Genomic DNA, 26,998 nt, shown 5'->3' on the forward strand with positions numbered 1-26,998 from the left:
ACGCCAGGCCTCCCTGCCCATCACCAACTCCCGGAGTCCACTCAAACTCATGTCCATCGAGTCGGTGATGCCATCCAGCCATCTCATCCTCTGTCGTCCCCTTCTCCTCCTGCCCCCAATCCCTCCAGCATCAGAGTCTTTTCCAATGAGTCAACTCTTCACATGAGGTGGCCAAAGTACTGGAGTTTCAGCTTTAGCATCATTCCTTCCAAAGAACACCCAGGACTGATCTCCTCTAGAATGGACTGGTTGGATCTCCTTGTAGTCCAAGGGACTCTCAAGAGTCTTCTGCAACACCACAGTTCAAAAGCATCAATTCTTCCGTGCTCAGCTTTCTTCACAGTCCAACTCTCACATCCCCCCCTCCTTAAACCTGGGTAAAGCATGAGATTCTAGGTGGAATATATGCTGTAATTAAAATGATTTCTGTTTCCCTGGTGGCTCAGCTGGTGAAGAATCCAGCTGCAGTGTGGGAGACCTGAGTTTGATCCCTGGGTTGGGAAGATCTCCTGAAGAAGGGAATGGCTACCCACTCTAGTATTCTGGCCTGGAGAATTCCGTGGACTGTACCATCCATGGGGTTGCAAAGAGTTGGACACAACTGAGCAACTTTCACTTCACTTCTGTTTCTGAAGCTCTGAGGGGCACAGGCATATGAAACCTAGGAGGAAGTGTTGGGATGGGTAATACATGGCATCTTACTTCTTTACTCAGAGGGTGTGAGTGCTCTGAACTTTACCCCTGGGGGCAGGGGGTGGGGGAAATCTCTTTTAAATAACAGAATTTTGTGTAGTCTTCCAAAGTTTTCATGAAAAAGTATACATACATCTCATCTATGGTCTTTCAAGATAATTAAACACACACTAAACACTCACTCTAAAGATCTCATATCAGTTTGAAGATTTGGATAATTTTTTGAATATTATTATGAATAATTATTATGAATTATTATTATTTTGAATATTATGTAATAATGCTTCCAAAAAGAGGATTTTAGAGGTGAAAAGCTGATATTTCCTGAATGCTTGTTATATTGTTCTTTCATTTTTAAATTGCAACAAAATCCATCTTACAGAGAATCTTTCTTGTGCATGCAGCTGTAATGTGCAGTGAATCAAAACTGAATAGTGAATATTGAAATATAAAACACTTCGGTGTTTTTAAATGAAATAAAGTAAATGTCATTTTATTTTTTCTGTGCTTCTATACCACAGATATTTTTGTTTCATTTGACTTTCACTTAATTTGACATTATCTGCTGTTTTAACTATAATATCTAAGAGTGAATACCTGGGGTCTGATCTAGTGTTTGTCTTGTGTTTCAGCTATAATCTGATTACATTTAATTAAATTTTAGCCATATTGTTTGGATTTACCATTTCTGGAAGAATCTTAGCTTTGAAATATGTTCTTAGGTATTGAAGTTAAGGCCGAAAGGCTATTGGAAGAACTTGATAATGGAGTGCTCTTATGCCAACTGATTGATGTTCTTCAAAACATGGTGAAAACATGCAACTCTGAAGAACCTGTGGTAAGAAAATGTTTGACAGTAGTGATATTGTACTTCGGTCCATATTGATTTGTTTATGGACACTTTTTATTTCTACAAGGTTATAAACTTTTACCTCAACTATATGTAAATCTTGGATAATTTACTTAATCTTTTTGAGCATCTTAAAAAAAATCCTCACTTGTAAAATGGAGATATTAACATTTACCTTATAGAATATAGTTTCGAACAGTCAGCAAAATTAAATGAGATAATATAGAGATAGTGGTTAGCTTAGTGCCTGGTGTATAATAAATATGTAATAGCTAGCTCTGCCTGAGAATAATAGTACCTTCCTTATAGGATTACTGTAAGAGTTAAATGAAAAAAGAGGTTATGATGGTTCCTGGCACACAGTTAAGAGCTATTTTCATCATCATCTTATTATTCCTTATATACTATGTTGATGATAAATTCTATAAGTATTGGTTGAATGAATAATACTTTTCTTAGACAGTTTTCCTCAATTGGCTGTGAGGTTGCGATTTGAAGTAGATAAGGTTTTCTCTCTTTTTATCAAATATGGATGTTTTCATTCATGGGATCTGAGGTTTGTGAGTGGGTTCTAAGCATGAGCCTAGTGCTGGTAGAAATATAAACTAGTACCATCTTTCTGGGAGAAAATAGGTAATACATATCACATTGAAAATAAAGCATATTGTTTGATGTATAACATAATTCTAATTCCAGGAATTTATTCTAAAAAACCACAAATTCACAAGAACTATTGTGCAAAAAAATTTAAGAACCTAAATGCTCGTCAGTAAAGAAGTTGTTTAAAATTAATTATGGTACCTAAATAGTAGAATATTATCTGTTCATTAGAAATGACTATTTTATTTACCCTAAAGGATGCCTGCAACCTGTCATTAAGTGTGCATATGCACTTACGCAAATCAGACTACAGAATAGTGTGTTTATGCAGCAGTATGTAGGGACACATATGCTTGTGTATGTCTTACTGAAATGTGAATGAGATTTCAGTTGCTACTAACCATCATTGCATTTGGCAGTGTTGTTTGATTTTATATATATATATATATATATATATATATACACATACATATATATACACACACACACATACATACATACAATTAAAAAACTCAGAAACCTATTTTAACTCTGGAAAATAATAGCAACAGGAAGGAAATATAAGGAACTGGTAATAGTGGTTATCTCCAGGGAGTGGAAGGAACGGAGGGGTAGAGGTGGCAGAAAGACATACCCTACTATGCCTGCTGCGTTTTAAAAAACCTTATACATGAGTTTCTTATTTCAAGTAAAATTTAAGACAAAACTGAAAAACTGTGCAGCCTCAGCAGGATTATTTGGTCCAGATAGTAAAAATAAAAACATAGGATTCTGTAAAACTTAGATCATCGATTTTTGAAGATCTTGAATTAAGAATGGGCTACTATTTCATTGGTGAAGTTCTCCTCAAGAAACTCAGAACCGTGTTTGTAAATCTGCAAATAAGGAAGTAAGCAAAAATTAGTCTGTCTATAAACTTTTAACAGCAATAATTTTGTGTTTGTATTTATGTTTGGAGAGATGTACTGTAAAGATGTGCTTTGGAATTCTGTCATTCTTAAAACCTTCTAGAATTAACACCCAAAAAGATATCCTTTTCATTATAAGAGACTGGAATGAAAAGGAGGAAATAAAAAAACACCTGGAGTAACAGGCAAATTTGGCCTTGGAGCTCAGAATGAAGCAGGGCAAAGGCTCATAGAGTTTTGCCAAGAGAATGCACTGATCATGGCAAACACCCTCTTCCAACAACACAAGAGAAGACTCTACACATGGACATCACCAGATGGTCAACACCAAAATCAGATTGATTATGTTCTTTGCAGCCAAAGATGGAGAAGCTCTATAGTCAGAAAAAATAAGACTGGTAGCTGACTGTGGCTCATATCATGAACTCCTTATTGCCAAATTCAAACTTAAATTGAAGAAAGTAGGGAAAACCACTAGACCCATTCAGGTATGACCTGAATCAAATCCCTTACGATTATACAGTGGAAGTGACAAATAGATTCAGCTGATTAGATCTGATAGATAGAGTGCCTGAAGAACTATGGACGGAGGTTCATGGCATTGTTCAAGAGGCAGTGATCAAGACCATCCCTAAGAAAAAGAAATGCAGAAAGGCAAAATGGTTGTCTGAGGAGGCCTTACAAACAGCTATGAAAAGAAGAGAAGCGAAAGACGAGAGAAAAGGAAAGATATACCCATTTGAATGCAGAGCTCCAAAAAATAGTATGGAGAGATAAGAAAGTCTTCCTCAGTGATCAATGCAAAGAAATAGAGGAAAACAATAGAATGGGAAAGACTAGAGATCGCTTCAAGAAAATTAGTGATACTGAGGGAACTTTTCATGCAAAGATGGGTACAATAAAGGACAGAAATGGTATGGACCTAACAGAAGCAGAAGAGATTAAGAAGAGGTGGCAAGAATACACAGAAGAACTATACAAAAGAGATCTTCATGACCCAGATAATCACCATGGATGATCACTCACCTAGAGCCAGACATCCTGAAATGTGAAGTCAAGTGGTCCTTAGGAAGCATCACAATGAACAAAGCTAGTGGAGGTGATGGAATTCCAGTTGAGCTCTTTCAAATCCTAGATGATAATGCTGTGAAAGTGCTGCACTCAATATGCCAGCAAATTTGGAAATTTCAGCAGTGGCCACAGGACAGAAAGGGTCAGTTTTCATTCCAATTCCAAAGAAAGGAAATGCCAAAGAATGCTCAAACTACTGCACAATTGCACTCATCTCACACACTAGCAAAGTAGTGCTGAAAATTCTGCAAGCCAGGCTTCAACAGTATGTGAACTGTGAACTTCCAGATGTTCAAGCTGGATTTAGAAAAGGCAGAGGAACCAGAGATCAAATTGCCAAAATCATTGGCAATCACTGGATCATTGAAAAAGCAAGAGAGTTCCAGAAAAACATCTATGTCTGCTTTATTGACTATGCCAAAGCCATTGACTGTGTGGAACACAACAAACTGTGGAAAATTCTGAAAGAGATGGGAATACCAGACCACCTAACCTGCCTCCTGAGAAATCTGTATGCAGGCCAGGAAGCAACAGTTAGAACTAGACATGGAACAACAGACTGGTTCCAAATCGGGAAAGGAGTACATCTAGGCTGTTACTGTCACCCCGCTTATTTAACTTATATGCAGAGTACATCATGAGAAATGCTGGACTGGGATGAAGCACAAGCTGGAATGAAGATTGCTGGGAGAAATATCAATAATCTCAGATATGCAGATGACACAATGCTTATGGTAGAAACTGAAGAACAACTAAAGAGCCTCTTGATGAAAGAGGAGAGTGAAAAATTGGCTTAAAACTCAACATTCCAAAAACTACGATCATGGCATCTGGTCCCATCACTTCATGGCAAATAGATGGGGAAACAGTGGCAGACTATTTTAGGGGGCTCCAAAATCACTGTAGATGGTGACTGCAGTCATGAAATTAAAAGGCAGAGACATTACTTTACCAACAAAGGTCCATCTAGTCAAAGCTATGATTCTTCCAGTAGTCATGTATGGATGTGAGAGTTGGAATATAAAGAAAGCTGAGTGCCGAAGCATTGATACTTTTGAACTGTGGTGCTGGAGAAGACTCTTGAGAGTCCCTTGGACTGCCAGGAGGTCCAACCAGTCCATCCTAAAGGAAATCAGTTCTGAATATTCATTGGAAGGACTGCTGCTGAAGCTGAAACTCCAATACTTTGGCCACCTGATTTGAAGAACTGACTCATTGGAAAAGACCCTGATGCTGGGAAAGATTGAAGCAGGAGGAGAAGGGGACGACAGAGGATGAGATGGTTGGATGGCATCACCAACTCAATGGAGATGAGTTTGAGTAAACTCTGGGAGTTGGTGATGGATAGGGGTGCCTGGTGTGCTACAGTCCATGGGGTCACAATGAGTCAGACATGACTGAGTAACTGAACTGAACTGAACTGCTAATTTTGACCAGATTGTTTTCCTAAAAATGACTTTATGGAATATATTGGGTTGGCCAAAAAGTTCATTCGAGTTTTTCTGTACAATCTTATGGAAAAACCCAAACAAACCTTTAGGCCAACCCAATACTTATTAAATAAAGCAAAATAATTTTTGAAGATGCATTTCTCCCTAGTGCTGTAAATCTTTAGCTACCTTCAAGGGACTAAACATTTATTAATGCCCATTTTAATGCCCATATTAAAATGAATATCTAATGAAAATATTCTTGATACCTGTTTGAAATTATTCTTTTGTCTTTTCCAGAATTTTCCAATGAGAAAAGTGCCCTGTAAGAAAGATGCTGCATCTGGTTCATTCTTTGCTAGAGACAATACTGCGAACTTCCTTCACTGGTGCAGGCATATTGGGGTTGATGAGACTTACCTCTTTGAATCTGAAGGTTTAGGTAAATGTTGTAGTCGTATTTAATGTTTATTAGGATAGTTTTGGAGAAGGAAATGGCAACCCACTCCAGTGTTCTTGCCTGGAGAATCCCAGGGACGGCAGAGCCTGGTGGGCTGCTGTCTATGGGGTCGCACAGAGTCGGACACGACTGAAGCGACTTAGCAGCAGCAGGATATTTTTGTACGCCTCACTTCTAGTTCTTCTTTCCAAATAAGAACTCAAATGCCACATCTCATTTTCCTAGAAAAATTTATGTTCTAAATAGATGTGAAACAATTGGAAAATCAGATTCCAAATCAAATACATGATTAAACTTTTCATTTATAGTTATAAATCCTATATATCTAGAATGGCCTAGACAGACGTTGCTTCCTAAATGAATTGGCTATGGGAAAGTTCTGGACTAATGCTTATTAACTAACTAATGTTTTAATCAAGAATTACTCAACAAAGTCTAAAGGTAATCTCTCTTTGACCATATAATTACAGAAATAGCAGAAGGTCAAATGATGTATATTCATGGTGTTTAGATTTACCTCATAAACAGACACTGCCAACTTGGTTATCTAAATGGATTAATGTTTTTGACAATTCATTTAAAAAAATCATGCTCTACTGGAGAATTATTGATATATTTTCTCATTTCATTTAATTCAACAGAAGCGTCTGTGCAGTGACCAAACTGAAAGCTATCTAAGTTTTTTTACTTGACTGTCTGTAATTCCCTCAAAGTATTTATATATGTATAATTGCCTGTTTAATTTGCCCCTTAAAATATGTGGTCTTATTTTTTCACAGTTTTGCACAAAGATCCAAGACAGGTGTATCTTTGTCTTCTTGAAATTGGTCGAATTGTCTCAAGGTATGTATTCCACAATATTTCAGGCTTGTGCAAAGTCATAAAGATGTTTTAGGCTACTTTATTTTATCTAGAATACTATTTTCTATAAATGAAAATATTTTTTAATTGGAATAAAGTAACTTAATTTACTATTTTTTCTTTCTTTTTGTTCCTTTAGTAACTTTGTTCATGTGAGCTGTGTCAACATTTGCTTGTTCCTATAGCCTGCCTTTATTTAATATTAAACTATAAAAATGGGCACTTAGATTTTTTAGGTTAAGAGTAGAATAAGAACATGCAACCTTTAAGCAGTTCAAAGAGAGGCAAGTCCTTTGAACACAAAGAGGGTTTGATAAGAAAGCCAAGGTTTGGTATTCTCCATACCTACTTCAGTTCTATCTTCACTCATGAGTTGATTTTTAAAGGTACCTTTAGGATCCCAGGTTGAATATTGGGAGCATTCAATAACCCAAATACATATGCTGTGGTGTAAAGGTGATAATCTGAATTTTTGGCAGTCTAAGAGACATTAAAAAGCATTTCCAGATGTTCCGATGAAACTACTGGTAGAAGAGAGTCATACAGACTTTATTTAAAATTAAAAAATAACCTATTGTGATATACATGTAAGTACTTGCCTCAGACTTCACTTGATTGATGAGACCTCATAATTGATTTTCAGATACGGGGTTGAGCCACCAGTATTAGTAAAACTTGAGAAAGAAATTGAACTAGAAGAGACTTTACTTAATACTTCTGGGCCTGAAGATTCCATCAGCATTCCAAAATCGTGTTGTCAGCATGAAGAGCTGCACGAAGCTGTAAGTAACTGTCACACTTTCTTTCAACTGTGATGCGTCAGTCTCATAATTTTCCAGAAGTGTTCCTCTTTCATTTTTATTGTAATTGAAAAGGGGAAAAAACATAGCACGAATGTAAGTGTTTATTGCACTGTTATTTGTAAGTGTGCAAAATTGGAAGCGATATAAATACTCTCAAATTGGACATTGATTAGGTAAATTAGGATTCATTATCTTTGCAGAGTAATCATTTTATGTGATCATTATGAAGACCGTATAGCAATAAGAAAAATGTTTATTTTGTATAAAGTATATATCAGAACAAGGAGAATGAAAATAATGGGTGTTAGGGTAGAGACTTCAAAGATGATTTTAATTTCTCTAGCTATTTCTTTAATGTTAAAATGTTAATTATCCAATAGATAAAACCAGAGGAGAACATTTTTTTTAGTCACAGTATTTAGTACTTCATTTAGATTCACCACCTTATTTATATTGTGGGTTAGTGCTAATTTGTACTGCTGAATATAAGTGGTGTTTGATATTTTGAACAAAGAAAATAAGTTACCTTTAGTCTTGTTATGAAAACTAAAAGAAAACACATTTCTTGAAACCTGTATGTGCTGTATGAATATATTCAATGTCCACCTATACATACCTGATCTGCCAAGATCTTAGGATCGTGTCTAAAATAGGGAGCAACTGCTATCTGATTCAGTTTTTTGAGTGCTGTGAAGAGTATAGAATTGCAGTTCTGTGTACCTAAGAAACTTTAATGGATAGAAAATAATGACTGAAATAATTACCTCCTTTCAAATTACTTTTTTATCTGATTTATAAATGGTTTAAATAATTATAAATTCTTTCCTCAAGTTCAGATTATTTTTAGCCATCCTTTGCCTGTGGTATGTATGTGTGTGTGTGAATGTGTGTACATATACATGCACATATACCCAGGCTATGAACAAGATAAACTTGATTGAATGGCATATGAAAATCAGTTCTATTTGTAATCATGCTATTTTGTTAAATGAATGATGTTGAGAGATAAATCCAGACACTTCTGATTGGGCCCCAGATGAATCCATAAGTGTCGTCTTGGGTAGATAATTAAGACAGTCATAAATTTCTGTTAGTGTTCAGCTACACTAAGTATATCTGAAGAGACTTTCTTTAATATCATGTCTGTATTCAGTTAACTGAATTTGTTTAGATATACTCTGTATGACAAATAGTTGAGAAAAATAAACATGGTCTTGATTTTTCAAAAGTGTCATTTTAGGAGAACAAAATATTTTCCATAGTGGCTGATATGTGACTTTTTTTCAAGTCACACATATCTCAGGAAATATTTTCATTGAGTCAGTTCATTTTAATTTCCATGTTTTGAATATAGAATTCCTAAATTTTTATTTCAGTTTTTACCATTTGTAAGATATTTACTGTAGTTAAAAATTTTGTAAATCCCTTGAGGAGTAGAGGTAGTTCAACTTTCACCTCCATAGCAGACTATTTGAAATAGAGCAAGTATTTTTAGAAAAATGTCTCTTGAGTTGAGATTTTTAGAATTTACCCTATCTTAGGTGAATAGATATAACTATGTCTATGTCTATTTTAACAGTAACTTTGGAACATAATCTGAATATTCCCCCATAGTATTACTGTAGCATAGCATTAGGAGACAAGTGAAAATTCTAGGTTAAACTTTATCTGACCTATATCTGACATATATATATATATATATAAAAGCATACTTTTAATTCTTTATTCTGTTGGCTTTCTTGGCTTTAAATTTTGTTGTTCTTGTTTAGTCACTCAGCTGTGTCTGGCTCTTTGCGACTCCATGGACTGTAGCCCACCAGTCTCCTCTGTCCATGGGATTTCCCAGGCAGGAATACTGAAGTGGGTTGCCATTTCCTTCTCCCTGACTTGACATATATTAATCCAGGTCTTAAAACAATTCACGCTTAGTAATGAACTCATACATTTCTTATGAGCTAATGAATGTGTTTTTAATTGACTTCAGTGTGTGCACGTTCACAGACCTTTTCTGGTGATCAGTGAGTACACAGTGAGTCTGACTGCACTTGGGCAGAGAGCGAGAGAGAGACTCAATACTTCATCACTGCTAACTTTTATTAGATTAGTGAATGTCTAAGTCTCAGATGGTGAAGAATCTGCCTGCAATGCGGGAGGCCCAGGTTTGATCCCTGGGTTGGGAAAATCCCCTGGAGAAGGAAATGGCAACCCACTCCAGTATTCATGCCTGGAGAGTTCCATGGACAGAGGAGCCTGGAAGGCCACAGCCCATGGGGTAGCAAAGAGTCAGACATGACTGAGCTACTAACACAGAAGATTAGAGATAATAGTTGAGCTGTCTTTAAATTTTTGTCTTTGAGTTTGATTTTTCCCAGCTATCAAATAACCTTAAATTTTAATGTTAAAGTAGTTTGGGCATAAGTCCTAAATTTTTTAATTTATTTTTAATCTTAGGTTAAACACATTGCTGAAGACCCTCCTTGTAGTTGTTCTCATCGGTTTTCTATTGAGTACTTATCTGAAGGACGATATCGACTAGGAGATAAAATACTTTTTATAAGAGTAAGTCCACCATTTACATCCTATTACACTCAGATCTTTTTTTAAAAATTAATTTTCATTAAAGTATAGTTGATTTACGATGTTGTGTTAGTTTCTGCCATACAGCAAAGTGAATCAGTTATACGCATACATATATCCACTCTTTTTGTAGATTCTGTTCCCATATAGGACATTATAGAGCATTGAGTAGAGTTCCCTGTGCTATGTAGTAGGTTCTTATTAATATATTTTTATATATAGTAGCCTATATATATGTCAGTTCCAATATCCCAATTTATACCCCCACCCCTCCCCATGTTCAGATCTTATTTTGAGCAACTAACCATAGGGATAGCTAAGACTATTTAGACTTTAGATATAATTGGGGCAAAAAATATCTTTGAATACCTCAGGTAACTTATTTCACTTTCAGACTTCCTAAGAAGGAATAGTTTTCTATCATAAGAAGAAAGAAGCAAAATTAGAACATCTAATAAGATTAAATGTCAGTAAGAAGAAAAATAAATAGAAATATTGTAGTTGATAATAACATAAGACTTTGGGTTTTACGTATGAAGCCTTTTTTTTTTGCTGACACAGTATCAGCATCGATACTAATAGCTAATATACATGCTCATTTTCTTCCTTTATCCCTTCTGCAATCTGTTATTGATTAATTGTCCCTGTTGCTGATAAGGAAATTCAAATTTTACCTGTTCAGCATTCTGTCCACTTCTGATACAAGAGCTGTTTCATTCCCAAGTTAGGAATGTAATATAAAAGTATGTAAAAAAATCTAATTTCATTACCCACATTTTCTTTGATTTCATATATTATCATTAGATCCCCATACCCCACTCAGCTCACCCAGAAATAGGTACATGCACTTTCTGTCTTTTAATTAACTTTTTTTTCTTAAGCAATATGATATAGTGACAGTGTACAGAGCGTGGGATTTGGAGTTAAAATTTGCAGAGCAGTCTCATACAGTTGTGCTGATTTGCCTGTTGAATGAATAGGGGCCTGAGGTCCAGCTTAGGCTGTGCTGGCAGACCCAAGATGTACCATTTCTGCATGAAGGCACCATTTGGGGTTGGCAGCCTGGTGAATGTGAGGCCAGGCCAAGTTGGTGATTTGGGACAGTTTTCTTAATCTCTCAGAGCCGTTAGTTCCTCATCTGCAGAGAAGAACTAGAAATAGATTATATCAAAGTTTTGGAAAGATTAAATTGATATAATTCATATGAATCTAATTTATTAAATTCTAGAGTATAAGATTTGGTCATTTTTATTGTTCTTCTGCAGTTATCAGTATTTTTTCTCTATTATGAGGCATTTTTTTTCTCTTCTCCCTCTCCTTTACTATCTCTACTCCTTTCTTCCTTCAGTAGTGAATTCTCTACTGAGCAGTGTTCTCCTTGTAGTTTTGCACTTAGTAATTTGGATTTTTAGGATGTAAGCTGTGTGTTTATATCTTCTTACAAACTGGAAGACTATTGTTAGTGTCATGATTCAGTATAATACAAGAAAGAGACTGTCAATTTATAGTGAAGCTGTTGGCAAATACACTGCATTTCATAATCACAGACACCACGGACTGTGACTGCTAATAAATTATGGCTGCACCTTACAGTTTTACAGCTTTATTTTTTGCTTTCTTTTGGGGAAAAGATGCTTCATGGAAAACATGTCATGGTCCGTGTTGGTGGAGGCTGGGATACTCTTCAAGGATTTTTGCTTAAATATGACCCCTGTCGAATATTACAGTTTGCTACGCTAGAACAGAAAATTCTAGCATTTCAAAAAGGAGTTTCCAATGAAAGTGTGCCTGATTCGCCCGCCAGAACACCTCAGCCTCCTGAAATGAATCCTTTGTCAGCAGTTAGCATGTTTCAGAAACAAAACTCAAAACCTGGCACACCGGTTGGTATTCCAAGGGGCAAAGAGAAGCAGGTACATCTGCCAGCTGCATTGCCGTCAGCGTCTTCCCTGAAAGGAGGGAATCTGGCCCCAGGGTCAGTCCGTTCTAAATTGGCAAATTCTCCAGCAGTGTCTTCTCATCTCAAACTCGCGTCTTCAAAGGGCATCACAAAGAAACCACAGGCTCCTTCTAACAATGCGTCATCTTCACATGCTTCTTTAAATCCAGTGGGTAAAAGCACTTTTTCACCAGCTTTATCAAGAGCAGCACCTTGTGTATCTGAGTCGTTGAGAAAATGTATCTCATCACCCAGTACTCCTAAGACCAAGCGTGTTCCGGCCCAGAAGTCAAGAGATATGCCTGAGTCTACACTTCTGCCAAATAAGTGTTCTGGAAAAACTGAACCAAAGCATTTGAAACACAATCATGTACCTTCCAGGGATCACGTGGTCTCTCCCTCAGCTGCACATTTAAATTCATCATCAAAGTGTCCAAAGCCACCTAAGGCACATCTGCGTGTGAGGCCTAACCCTTCTTCCTTCCAGTCCCCTGCAAAAGTGACAACAACCAGTTCCAAAACTGTCATCAAGAGTCTGGAAACACGGGCTCAGCCTCGTGGTAGAGCTCCACAAGCCCAGAAACCTAAGTCGGCCCTGAATTTAAACCAGCCACTTTCTGTAGCCTCAGTTGCCCCTGTAAAAGCTGCACAGAAATTGAAAGATAAGAATATGGTTTCAGTTGCCAAAAAGCAGCCTCAGAATAAAAGCACATCCCAGAAGACAGGAACCAGCTCCTCCAGGTCCCCGGGCCGTACCCCACTGTCCATCGTGAGTCTTCCCCAGTCTTCTGCCAAAACACAACCTGAACCAAAGTCAGTACAGACTGCCACCAAGAGCCAGTGCTCAGCTACTGGGCCTCCCAAAAGTGGCAAAGCCCCAGCTTCAACCAGGAAACCACCCTCATCTGGCAAGGAGACGGTTAGTGCAGATAAAAAACCTTCGGCTAAAAAGAAGGAAGACGACGACCATTATTTCGTTATGATGGGAAGTAAGAAACCTAGAAAATAAATATGTGTCATTCTAAGAAAACAAGAGAAGAGAAAGAGAGTGAATGTGTTAACTTCACATCCTAAAAGGTTTCTCCTGTTTGTGTTTATCCAAATAGGTTCAGACATTAAGTACAATGAGGGGGGTAGAGGCTGGGCCCAAGAGAAGTCTCATCAGAACTCATATACCTGAATTCACCAGAAGGTACCTTTTTGAGGCAGACAGTGGTAAAATCACTAGGAGGTTCTTATTAGTTATAGACATTTATATCATTTGCCATCCGTGACATTTTTGTTAGTCTCCCCACTAAGGGAAGCATAGTCAAATAACACTACTAGAACTGTAACCATAGTTGCTATATTTTGAGTATATGTTAAAATATGGCAGTTATTACCTGCTGATAGCAATAGAGGTGCTCTTATTATGTTCTTGCGTTATAATTTAAAAGCAACGGTTTGGCACTTGTCTTGGCACCTAATTTAGGTTCCTGATCAGGATTGTTGGAAGAAACAATACCTAGTAGTGATGGCTGGTGCACATTTGCTTGCTGTTACACTGGGTGTGGGAGAATTGTTACTACTAAAAAATTCTTTAAGCTTTCCAAATCAGAAAGAACTGATTTTTTTAACTGACTTATGTTAACATCAATAATATTTTGTTACCAGTATTTCTGGTAAAAAAACAAATTAAGATATAAAAATATAAATTGAAATTTGGAAAAAAGTTCATGTATTATTTATAAGAACTTATATTTTTGATGGACATTGTGCAATGTGAAAGAAACAACTTAGTCGTTTCAGCATATTAGAAATATTTTTTAATAATGCAACTTTCTATGCATGCAGATGACAGTTTTTACATTAAAATAATGTTAACATCAAAATTATATTTTTACAGTCTCAAAATTAAGGTGATCGTGAAGAAAAAATGGTGCTGCGTAAAAATTCTATGATGTGATTGTTATTTTCTTTATAGTAATACCCATTTTAATTAGTTTTCCAGTTACATTTTCTTCAATCAAGTCATGCTGGCTTCAGTTTTCCAATGTCAAATGGACAGTCAATAAGTACCTTTTTTTGTTCTGTAGGCAGATTCTCGAAAGAACTTACTCAGATAATGTAATGACTACATAGACTCCATCAATCTAATGTATTTGTAAATAATATGTTTTTAAAGAAATTGTGCCTATTTAAAAAATTGTTAATGTACTTTCAGAAGTTTTAGGGATGTGTTTAATAACTTTACAGTATTATCAGTTATTCCATATTGAGGTTTATGTTTCCCTGTTTTAAACTAAAATGTGTTTCTAAAGAAAAATAATGGTTCACACAAATATGCAATCATAGAATAGCCATCTTAAACTGACTACTAATGTTTATAGATTATAAAGCATGAAACTTTTGTATAAAACTAAGTGATCTTTTGTCTGAGGAATAAAGACAAAAGTTATATGCAAGCTAGTTTTTGAAATAAGTGATGCTTCTCATAAAAGAGATAGTCACCAGAATGGTTTAGTTTCACTGTTGGTCTGGGCATTGAGGGAGATAATATATACATCTTTGGAAAGTGAAGTCAGGAATCAAGAAGTACTAGAAGCTTTACATCTCTATTGATAAGAAATATTTACTGTATCTTTCAAAAAGGAAGAATTTTACCTTCAGGAAGGTGTTTATTCCTTTGTAAGACCAAACAGTGCTTCTGTATCAGTAACATCAGGAATAAAATTGTCATGTGGTACAAATTCCAAGAAATAGTTTTTATTTTTTTCAATTGGAAGTTAATTCATAAATAGTCCTATTTTCATCAGGCCACTGATGGTAGGAATTTCTAATTCCTATAATTCTGTTTTAATTTCACACTTTGATGCAGTGAGAACATTCTTGAAATACTCATTTTATCCAATATTCATGGTCAGAAAATTTCTCCAATTGTATCCACATTGGATGAATTTTTACTTATAGATGGCTTACTCTTCCAAAATAAAGCTATTTTTTTTTTAAAGTAAGCAATGGCTGAAAGATAATTCTTTCAAATATATTTTGATATGCTCTTAAAAGACCTAGTGTTTCTAACTGTTTTCACAGTTTTAAAAGTACATTGTTGAAGTTGGGAAGAAATTTTCATTTCTTAATAATAGTGCATGATTTTTAAAGTTCCTTTTTATTTAATGAAGTGAATATTAAGCTTAAAGTACTGAAGTACCTGGAAGAAGAAATAATGTGTACTTCCAAGAAAGAATGGAATGTTTTTCTGTTGCTTTAATTAGTTATTATGAATAACATATCAAATTAACCTTCAGGGGAAAATGAAATGCTGACTATTTTTGCATTGTTTGAGCCTTAAAACTTAAATCTTCAAAATGTTTTGATAAATTAGATGATCTCTAACTTTCTTCTTCACACTAAATTTACAGTGCTTAAAGGATAAGGGAAATTTTTTGAGAAGAAGATTGCCATAACCTCTGTGATGTATAGCTGATATAAAAATCTATAACTTTTTAAAAAGCCATCAGTAACAATTGTCAAGATACAGTCTTGTATCCAGGTTTGCATACTGACTCCATTTGAATCCAAATTTATGTATATTTTCTTGGAAATGTTTGTATCAGATTTTAACTTAAATATATTTTCTCAAGTATTAAAATTTAACATATATACCAAGTCCTCAATTTACTTTTTTGTGTGTTCTGAGTATATTCTGATCACTTGGTTCATGTGAGAAATTACATATATGATGCAACTAAGACCCAATGCAGCCAAATGAATAGATAAATAGTAAAAAAAAAAAAAAAGTTGGTGTTGATTTATCTTATAAGGAGTGTGTATGGTGATGAAGTGATTTAAGAGATTACAATGATAAAACATTAATATATAATACTTCTTAATTGTCTTCATTCTGCCAGGCACAGTATTTATTGCATGGTGTTGGCATGTAGTGTGTTATCTCTTATAATTAACCTCTTGTGGCTAGTCTTTTATGGTTTCATATAATACATTTTATCTAATTTGGCCAACTTTCTTAAATTACTTTTGATAAATTATTTCACAAATTATAATGAATGAATTTAGTAGAATGGATTAATGTTGGGTGTGATTGTTGAGGACCTCTAGTGGTCAAATGTGGCATTGTTGAAACACTTTTATCAACTTAAATCACTGTTTTTTACAACCTCTGTCGAGTTATGGGAGATAGAGGAATAGGATAGTCATCACAGTCAAGAACCTTGGGTTTACATAGCACTGTGAAACTCATGCAGCACTTTTAATTACATTAACATCCAGTCTTCTGAACAGTTCCGTGAGACAGTATTATCTTCTTTAGAATATAAACTCCATAAAGACAGGAATTGCATCTGTTTTGTTTACCGATGTTTTCCAAAGCCTAAGCCAATGCTTGGCACATAGTAGACATTCAGTAAATATTTGTTAATAAAAAAATGAATGAACTCTTTTTTTGTAGGTGAGGAAACTAAGGCTCAAGATGATTGACAGTAGTAAATATAAAAGTTTCCTAGTAGGATTGCTTAACTGAATTTTATTTAAAGCATAATTTTACTTTTACCTATTTATAATTTTACACAAACTTGGTTTGTTCTTTGTGTAATTTGATAAAATAGGAATTCAGTGGCATCTTTTAAAAACTGTTGGAATATCACATCCTCTGTTTCCTTTCTTTCTTTCATTATTTAATTGGTTTTGATTTACTCTTTTTTATTTGTATCATTTCGTTTTAGATTCTGCATATAAGGGATGTCACAGTATATTTCTCTGTCTGACTTTACTCAGTGTGACTGTCTCTTAAGGAATTGCCCTTTATTTTAAATATTCTAAACTTGAATAAATTTATAGAGATTAGTATATTCTTGCATTTTTAATTTAATGTTTATAAAACACTTACCTGTATTCAAAGTAAGTTCTAGGAATGATGAATGTTTGTACTCAAGTCTCAGGACAATGTCGTGAAGTCAAGGTGCTCTGTAAATATTTGCTGGATAAATGGATGAAAAAAATAAGTTAAAGCTAGCACAAAATACTTATATTGGCAATTAAAATAAATTTCCTGCTAGTGCAGTGGAAATAGATTTTGGTGAAAGGTACTACTTGCAGGTGGCCCCAGAATCTCCAGGTTTAAAAACATTAAAAAAAAAAAAAATTGCCCTTTGAGTGAACAGAAAAAATAAATTTTCTTCTTCTTCCAGAAAGAATAAATAAATTTAAATTTCTCTCACACAGCCCTGACAAGGTAATACAAAGTTGGGTCATGTAATTTCAGTAATTACTTCAGTAATTCACTGCACCATGCTAGGTGCTCAGTTCAGTTCAGTTCAGTGGCCGACTCTTTGCGACCCCATGAATCACAGCACGCCAGGCCTCCCTGTCCATCACCAACTCCTGGAGTTCACTCAGACTCACGTCCATCGTCAGTGATGCCATCCAGCCATCTCATCCTCTGTCGTCCCCTTCTCCTCCTGCCCCCAATCCCTCCCAGCATCAGAGTCTTTTCCGATGAGTCAACTCTTCGCATGAGGTAGCCAAAGTACTGGAGTTTCAGCTTTAGCATCATTCCTTCCAAAGAACACCCAGGGCTGATTTCCTTTAGGATGGACTGGTTGGATCTCCTTGCAGTCCAAGGGACTCTCAAGAGTCTTCTCCAACACCACAGTTCAAAAGCATCAATTCTTGAAGAAGGCGCTCAGCCTTCTTCACAGTCCAACTCTCACATCCATACATGACCACAGGAACCCAATAATCAGCTGTGGAAGAAGATGCCAGACTGTGGTGTATGTATACTGGAAGAGGAGTGGAACATGACATTTCTTATTTTATTCCCAAGCCCCCAGGTAACATGAAACAAGTGCCTTTAAACAACAATTTGTGATAGTTTCCATTTATGTTAAGCATCAGTGAAAATAATTTTTGAAGTTCAAGAAGTCCCAGGTGTCCTTAAAGATTGGGGGGAAAAGAAATCACCACTAAGAATGACAGCCCTTGAAATCAATGAAGCCCAAAGGGGAAGTGAAGAGGCCAGGATGGTCTTCAGAGGCTACTCTAGCAGGAACTGAGAGTTCTGACTTGACCCACTGCTTCCCCCACCAGCCCTTCACCTGCCTCACTGTTACCCTCCACGTCACTGCTTAAACATCACTTACTCAGAGGCTTCCAGATCTTCCGAGCCTTGGTTGGATGCTTCTGTGTACCTTCTTCACACCTTACACTTGTCACTGCATTGCCATCTAATAGTACTTTCCCACTGACTTACCTCAGTTGCTCACCAATTCCTCACTTGTTGACAGTTGCAGCTCCTGCATTTAATGTCTGCGTTTAATGCCTAAATGTTTGTAGAGGGAAGGAAGTAGTCTTTTACTGATGGAAATAAGCATCTGTATGTATAAAATGACCCTCTAATTTAATATTGTTGGCCCACCTACTGTTAAAATGATTTTTTTTTTCCCCCTGGGGAAATGTCATGGCAGAGTTTGGAAAAAGCTCCATAGATGACCTCCTTATTTCTGGAGGGGAGTGGAGAGGAGAAGGGGGGAGGGTAGCAATCAGAGAGGCCTTGAAGTTATGGATTTCTTCTGTTACATTCAGTTCAGTTCAGTTGCTCAGTCGTGTCCAACTCTTCGCGACCCCATGGACCACAGCCCGCCAGGCCTCCCTGTCCATCACCAACTCCCAGAGTTTGCTCAAACTCATGTCCATCGAGTCAGTGATGCCATCCAACCATCTCATCCTCTGTCATCCCCTTCTCCTCCTGCCTTCAATCTTTCCCAGCATCAGGGTCTTTTCAAATGAGTCAGTTCTTAGCATCATGTGGCCAAAGTATTGGAGTTTCAGCTTCAACATCAGTCCTTCCAATGAACACTCAGGACTGATCTCCTTTAGAATGGACTGGTTGGATCTCCTTGCAGTCCAAGGGACTCTCAGGAGTCTTCTCCAACACCACAGTTCAAAAGCATGTATTCTTTGGCTCTCAGCTTTCGTGCAACTCTCACATCCATACATGACCACTGGAAAAACCATAGCCTTAACGAGACAGACCTTTGTTGGCAAAGTAATGTCTCTGCTTTTAATATGCTCTCTAGGTTGGTCATAACTGTCCTTCCAAGGAGTAAGCGTTTTTTAAATTTCATGGCTGCAGTCACCATCTGCAGTGATTTGGGAGCCCAGAAAAATAAAGTCAGCCACTGTTTCCACTGTTTCCCCATCTATTTGCCATAAGTGATGGGACTAGATGCCATGATCTTAGTTTTCTGAATGTTGAGCTTTAAGCCAACTTTTTCACTCACCTCTTTCACTTTCATCAAGAGGCTCTTTAGTAGTAGTTCTTCACTTTCTGCCATAAGGGTGGTATCATCTGCATATCTGAGGTTATTGGTATTTCTCCCAGCAATCTTGATTCCAGCTTGTGCTTCCTCCAGCCCAGTGTTTCTCATGATGTACTCTCCATATAAGTTACATTAGTTCTAGAGAATGCTGCATTTTTATAGAAGAAAAATGTTAGAAAATTTTCAACTGTCTGTACAGGTTTTTGTTTTAAAACATTTATTTTCCAGGGTTGTCAGAATTTACTCAGAGCATCATATATAGGCTGAGGTTGGCAAGAGTCCTGCTACTACCTAATTCTGTCCTCACACTGAACAGATGAGGAAACTCAGGCCCCAGGGAGTTTGTTAGGAGAGCCCATTAGTTACCGAATCCATACTGCCTGGGAGCAACAGAGTGAATGCGAAGCAGTGGACCCAGGGGGCTATGTGAGTCACCCTGATCGCTCGTTCCTTCAATGTATCGCAAATGCCCTGAGCCCAGCCCAGCAGACTCCTTGTATTACCTGTACGGATGATTGGTTCCAGAGCAATCTACTGGACCACAAGGCAGTAAAACTTCATTAATTTGCTCATTTAGCAAACAGCTCTGAGTGCCTCCGTGACAGTCACCAAGCTTAGTGCTAGAGATACCATGGTAAGACCAGTCCCTGCTCTCCAGGATGTGACAGTGTTCAGGTGGTTAACAACAACAAAGTATGATCTTTTTGACTGTAGCCCACTTGGTTCTTTCTGGGGTAAGATACTTTGGTAAGAATAGCCTGCCTTTTCTCCTATTGCTTCAGATCAGGAGCCCATAGAAAACAAACAAACAAAAACCCCTGTTATTTGTATCTGAGCCTCAAGAACAAGAGTCATTCATCACCAATTGTTACTCAGAAAATGGAGCAGGGAGGATCATATCTTAAATAAGTCATGGGAAACAGAAATTTGAGCTTTCTCTGCATAAGCCATTACTTAGAAATTAAGAGGTACACATCTCTTAATGGTCAGAGATGCTCTTCTAACTCCATAGGATGTTTCCTGTGACAGTGGGGATTGATTCCCACCATCCCCCCTCCAGAGACTCCACCTTGACCTTAACAAGTCGCCCTGCCACGGACAGAGGCAGGATCTTGAACTAGCTGCCTATAGGAAGGCTGGTCTCTCTCCAGCCACCTCAGTTAGGTTGGAGGAACACAGCTTCGAGCAGATGTTTTCAGTAATTTGACATCTCAGTACCACCTCCCGCTGCCCCAGCAGATAACAGGAAACTTGTCCTGTAAAGTGGATGGCTATGACTCAAAGAACAGCACCTTCTGGGCCTCTGCGGCATCTTCTTGGCTGTTCCGCAGCCCAAAGGGACCCATAGGTGTCCCAAGGAGACCTGCTGTGTTAGGTCAGCACTTCTGTCTGCAAGAAACAGATTCACCTGGGTCTTCTTCAGTACTGGGCTTTATGGATACACAGAATCTAGAGGACAGTAGGAGTCTGGCAGCAACCCAGAAGTGTCTGTGCAGTGAGCCTCACAGAAATTGGAGCTGGAGTCGCCCAGAAGTGCAAGGAGCTCTAGAGTCAGGCGACCTCATCTCCCTTCTGCAGCCTGAGTTTCCCCTCTTCACTCTGGTGCTCTGCCAGGAACATACTCCAGCTAGCCTCCAGGTTTCAGCATCTCGTTTCTTGCATCTTCTCCAAAATTATCCAGCCAACCAACCAACCAACCAACTGCCTGATACCATTTACCAGTTCAGAGTCCCAGTGAGACTCTGATTGGCTTAGTTAATTACCATTGTTTCTGTGCAGATTTTTTGCTCCAGGCCACTGCACAGGTTAACCAATGAACTTAGTGCCTTCCATATAGCCATCCCCCTTGATCACCAACCTGGTGAACAGATAGGTCACGTTGTCTAGAGCCTGGCTACCTTGATGTGAGGACAGCTTGGTTCACTTGTCTTAGAACCAGTTTTCCTTAAAAGGCCAGGCATGACTTATTTGTCCAATCCTCTTGGTAAACAACCCCAGAGTTAGGTTGGATTTGGTCTGAGGTCCCAAGGGAGGTCTCTTTGCATCAGGGAGCCTTTACTTTCTAGCATTGACCTTTTCTTTCAAGATCATTGAGTCCAGTAGATGTAGTCCTCCCAAAACTAAATCCATACTTGATGGCTAGAAATGTACAGATATATGTATGTTACTGGGGATGAGTGTAAGTAATGTTCAAATCAGCAAGTTTTATTTATCCCTGATTTGAACAGTGGGCCAATTTGGGAAAACTGATGTGTGTCCAGCCCACTGTGGGGTCTTCCAAAGCCCTTTTCTGAGAGGGAGAGAGAATGTTCTAGACCCTTGCTTCCCAATTTCTAGAGAAGACATTCCAACTCTTACACTACAGCATCAAAACAAGCAATTGATTTAATCAGTTTGTTAAAAAAAATAAATAGGCAAACCAGTGCTTGGGAATCATGTTAAAAACAACCAGGATTGGTTGACTTTTTCTTTTGGTGGTTTTGGTGTTTTATAGACACCGTCTGAGATGCCCAGAATGCATTTTATCACCCAGAATCATTTCTGTCCCTGAAATTCTGTCCCCAAATGACTTTCAGTGACTCCTTGAAAGTGTTCAAGGGCTTTTACCTGCACCGAGTCTTCGATTGTTTTCCCTAAGAAGTTCCTGTTAGATGAAATGGCACAGCTGTATAAGATAAATTAAGATTGATTTTTATTTAATGACACTAGCTTTGAAGCTAGTAGAGATGCCAAATATATTCACTGCTGTCTATTTGCCTCCTTGGAGAGCAGAACTTTGCTGTTCCTTACAATTCTTCCTTGTTGTTTAAGTGATTATAGGAGGAAAGAAAAGAAGCTATTAGTAGATTTCACCACCATATTTAGAGCTTTATCCTAAAACCTGAAGAGGTTCTGAAATCACACTTGTATAGAACTCACTTTGTGGCAGATACTGTTCTAAATGCTTTCCATGTAGTAACTTATTTAATGTTTACAACTCTATGAGATAGATTCTATGACTGTCCTTACTTTATAGATGAGAAAACTGAGGTACTGAGATATTTCTTCCATTCCTCTGTGTTGAGGCCTGACACTTCATCATCTCAGACAAATACTTGGTTTCCAGCTCTTTAGCTTTCTCCAGAAGTGGTTCACTGGGCAGAAAAGCATGGGCTGGTCACAAACTGTCATAGATGTCTCTTAATTAGGGCTCTTGGCCACGTGTTCATGTGTCAGACCTGTGGTGTGCTAGCGTGCACAGGAGTCACACAGCCCTTGGCCTCCCTCAGAGCCACGGCTAGCCAAGCGTGCCCTTTCTTACATCCAGTTTCTCTGGTTTCCCCAGCATTTCCCCACTAATCCTACAGACAGGCTCAAGTCTGACCATACTTTCTTCTTTTTCTCCCTCATCCCCAAGTGGCCACCACATGTTGGACAGAATGGGCTAGCCTTTGCTGTGGAAAAGCACTCTTCATGGCTTGTAGCAACAAAAGGTTACTTCTCAGTCATGCTGGATGTCCGTCAGGGCCATCGAGGGCTCTGCTCACCTTAGATGCTTGGGGACCCAGGCTGATGGAAGCTCCATCCTTACAACACTTCCACACTTACTGTGTCAGGGGAAAGGGGTGTGCGAGTGGCCGGCCCCTGCTGTTTGAAAGTCCTCCTTTGATCTTCCTGATGCGACTGATTTTTCTCACGGTTCTCTGATCCTTCACTCTTGTGTTCTGACTTGTGCTCCCGGGCTGCCCTTTCCATGTAGCTGCTCCCTAAGGACCATTCCTTGGCCCTTTTCTAGCAAAAGATATTTCCTTCCTTCCTTCCACTTCTGTGTGAATGACTTCAGATCTTTATTTTTCAGCCCAGTTTCCCCGAGTCCTACTTGCACTCTCAGTAGTCATCAGCCTTCTCCCATTACTACCTCAAGATCTCTTACCTCCAAAGAAACTTTCCATCTCTACCAAATCTGCTCCTCCCCCAACTCCCACGTTTCATTGACATCCCTTCCTCTTCTCATACTGAAACTTTCAAACAATTTTAGAATGTGCCTCAAATCCATCCCCTTGCCTGTGCTGCTGCCCAAGTTCACAGCCTTCTCACCTCTCCTGGCGGGCAATAGCCTCCCAATAACTCTTGGATCACACGTTCGGCCTCTCTGCCTGGCTCAAGGCTGCACATTGTACAGCTCTAGGAGCACCATTCATGATGTGCTCTAGGTCAATGGCACCCCCTGGAGTTGTGTGGAGGTCTTGCAGGCCTGCACCGAGCCTATAGTCATCTGCCTATAGCTCCACTTGAATCCTGACACACAATTGCTCAAACACCTTCCTAGGCTTCCGTTCCAATCTGAGTAAAGGCCAGATATCCTGGCTGTACCCCCCACAGTCCTGATGGGAGTCACCCTCTCTTCTGTCTTCTACATCAAATGGCATTATAGTGATTTAAGAATAGTGTTTCCTTTACCTGCTCTATGAGTGAGAAACTAAATTAATTGAGAGATTAAATTAATAAGGACTGTTTGTTGCTAAAATAGTGGAAAACGTCAAGCCAAAATGGCTTAAGTTTTAAAAGAGAGTGTATTGGCTCACATAAATGAGAACAGCAGAGGGCATGTCTTACTGCTTTAGGAATAACGGGATATGGGGCTCAGCAAAGACCCTCTGGACTCCTTGCCTCTGTTTCCACCTCAGGAAGCCAAAACCGCAGGAGGCCTGTCTGGCAGGAGCTAAAGCCAAGGAGGAGAGGCAGCTGCCACCAGAGATGCTGCCCGAGAGGAGGAGGAATGTTCTGACTCCCGCTCCCCCTGTCTTCTGGTGGCCCACCACTGCTGCCTTCCGTTGGCTCACCCCAGAATCTGGGGAACGCAGCCAGAAGGAGAAAGGGAAGAGGCAGGTCTGAGAGCAAACAGGTGAACCACCAGCACAAGCACCTCATTCAGAGTCACACAGCAGTAAGTGGTGGAGCCTGTTTTATGCCAGAGCTGAAGCTCTGAATCCTGCCACCCGTGCTGCAGCCAGCAAAAAAGAGTGTTCCAGCTGGAGGCATCTGTGTGAGTGGAAGTAGCAAATCCTGGAACATGTGTGGAAATAGCAGAGGGTCCCCTTGGACTGCAGTGTAAGGTGCTTGCAGAGGAACAGCAGAAAAAGGGTCCACACTACACAGAGTCTGAAGGCCTGGCTCAGGAATTTGGTCTTCGTTCAGGAAGCACAAGGAAAATTACTGAAGGAAAAGTAAGAGATAAGGTAATTAAGTTATAGCTATAAAGATGTCAGAGAGAGGAAGGAAATGCTTGGACTTTCTTCAAACAAAATCAAAATACAAAGTGAAATAATTCTCAAGAATGAAAGTTACAAACATAATAGAGAGTTGCTTTTTTTCCTACTAATTTTTGTATAGTTGCCATCTTTGATACTGATAACAGAAATTAGGAAATCAAAAGCAACAAAAACAAAAATAAGCAAGTGAGACAACATCAGACTGAAAACTGCATAGGAAAGGAAGCCATTAAAATGAAAAGGCAGTCTATTGAATAGAAGGAAATATTTGCAACTCATGTATTTGATAAAGGGTTATCAGTCAAAATATACAAAGAATATACAAAATATACAAAGAATATACTCATACAACTCAGCAGCAAAAAACCAAACGATCCAACATGCAGATAGCCAGCGACACATGAGAAGATGCTCAACATCACTAATCATCAGCAAAATGCAAATCAAGATCATGAGATATCACCTCACACCTGTTAGAATGGCTTTTATAAAAAAGAAATAAGTGTCAGCCAGAAAGTGGAGAAAAGGAAACCCTGTACATGGTTTGTGGGAATGTAAACTGGTGTAGCCACTATGGAAAACAGTTTGGAAGTTGCTCAAAAAATTGAAAATAGAGTTACCACCGGATCCAACAATTCTGTTTCTGGGTATATAACTGAAGAAAATGAAAGCACTGATTTGAAACTATATATGCACCCCAATTCTCATGGCAGATTATCTATAATAGCCAATATATGGAAGCAACATAAGTGCCCATCAATGGACGAATGTACAAAGAAAGTGCCATGTGTGTGTATGTGTGTATATATATATAATTATATATATCTAATATGTATAACGAATTATTAAGACATAAAATGGATGGAAATCTTGCCTTTTGCAACAACATGGATAGACCTTGAGGACATTGTGACAAGTGAAAGAAGGCAGGCAAGTGCCATCCGATTTCATATATGGAATCTAAAAAAAGAAGAAAAAAATGTCTTCACTCTTTGCAGTACCTAACAAAGTATTTAGTACCTAACAGATGCTCAATAAATATTTGTGGAAAATATGAATTTTAAAAAGTGTAATGTTAGATCAATGAAATGGAACAGAGAATTTAGAAATAGATCCACACAAATACACTCCATAAATTTTTGACAAAAGTTGTAAGAAATTCAATGGAGGAGAGACGGATAACTTTTTAACAAGTGGATTAATAAACTGTGGTGTTTTCTTAAAATCACATAGCACAACAGGAATAACTACTGCTACATACGACAACATCATGAATCTTACAATGATTGTCCAAAGCAGCCATATATGAGAGCATAGCAACAAAAAATAGGAGCGAACATTCATTCATTCCTTCAGGTGAGGACCTACCATGAGCGGGGCTCTGAGTCAGGGCTTTACAGCAGGTCAACATGAATCGTTTGCTGGGCTCTTCTAACATTCCCATTCCCTTTTGAAGTTGCAGGAGAACACCCCACGTAACGACCTGTAATCTGAAAGATCTGTGGTTTCCAGGAAGTACACTGAATGAGTGTTCACTTTGTGCTCGTTGTGTGGTTTTACATCTCTGGGTTATATGCTCGAGCTGGCTTTATTTGAAGTTAAATGGCTTGACCTCGCTTGCAAATGATATTGATGGAATGTACACAAAAGAGATATGTCCACTAAGAAGGAAAATGTCTTTGGGTGAGGGCAGTAAACTAGATTTTGCATCTTTTGTGGGGAGAGACTGAGTTAGTGATTAAGCCCCTTGATACCTTCATTTCTTTAATCACAAACTGAAGATACTTATTAAATAACAAGTATATCATCTTCAACAACAGAGATGCCCCAACTAAAGGTCTGACTGTGAGCCATACAATGTTAGGCACATCACATAGAGGACACTAAATATTATATAAACTGGGTTCCTACAGGTGGTTAGCTTTACAAATTTTAATCAACAGGCAGTGAGTCAAAAAAATATGAATCCCCAGGTGGTTAGAAAATTTAGTTCAACCTCAACACCCCTGCCATGACCTTACGCTTAAAACTGTTCATTCACTCATTCAACATTTATTAAGTACTTTCTAGCTTCCATGGTTTCAGCAGGATTTATTAATTGCCCATATGTGCGCAGCTTTGAGTAATGGTGAATATAATAGATACGGCTTAATCCTAAGGGAAGTACTGTTTACGCCCATGGTTTAATACAGATTGTGCTGTCAAAAAGCTCTTTCTTTAGCAGGAAGACAAATTGGT

General features: G+C 38.1%; 1 protein-coding gene and 1 long non-coding RNA gene across 11 annotated transcripts in view; one reads left to right on the forward strand and one right to left on the reverse strand.

The window, feature by feature from the left end:
• The window catches only part of GAS2L3 (growth arrest specific 2 like 3), a 34,209-nt gene extending 18,369 nt beyond the window's left edge, over positions 1-15,840 (forward strand). For all 10 annotated transcript variants that reach the window (XM_042247128.2, XM_042247127.2, XM_042247129.2 and 7 more), the window contains 6 exons: positions 1,416-1,531; positions 5,853-5,994; positions 6,792-6,855; positions 7,517-7,655; positions 10,128-10,235; positions 11,885-15,840. In XM_042247128.2, coding sequence (XP_042103062.1) covers positions 1,416-1,531; positions 5,853-5,994; positions 6,792-6,855; positions 7,517-7,655; positions 10,128-10,235; positions 11,885-13,201 — 1,886 coding nt within the window. In that variant the 3' untranslated portion in view covers positions 13,202-15,840. The remainder of the gene's footprint in view (positions 1-1,415; positions 1,532-5,852; positions 5,995-6,791; positions 6,856-7,516; positions 7,656-10,127; positions 10,236-11,884) is intronic.
• Positions 7,610-26,301, reverse strand: LOC132659463 (uncharacterized). The gene is made up of 4 exons (XR_009599965.1): positions 26,129-26,301; positions 19,470-19,656; positions 17,078-17,167; positions 7,610-7,722 (listed from the first exon to the last, which is right to left on the reverse strand). It is a non-coding gene; the product is annotated as an uncharacterized LOC132659463 (long non-coding RNA).
• Between the last annotated feature and the right edge of the window lie 697 nt (positions 26,302-26,998).

Source organism: Ovis aries, chromosome 3, assembly GCF_016772045.2.
Source record: "Ovis aries strain OAR_USU_Benz2616 breed Rambouillet chromosome 3, ARS-UI_Ramb_v3.0, whole genome shotgun sequence".
Classification (NCBI taxonomy): Eukaryota; Metazoa; Chordata; class Mammalia; order Artiodactyla; family Bovidae; genus Ovis; species Ovis aries.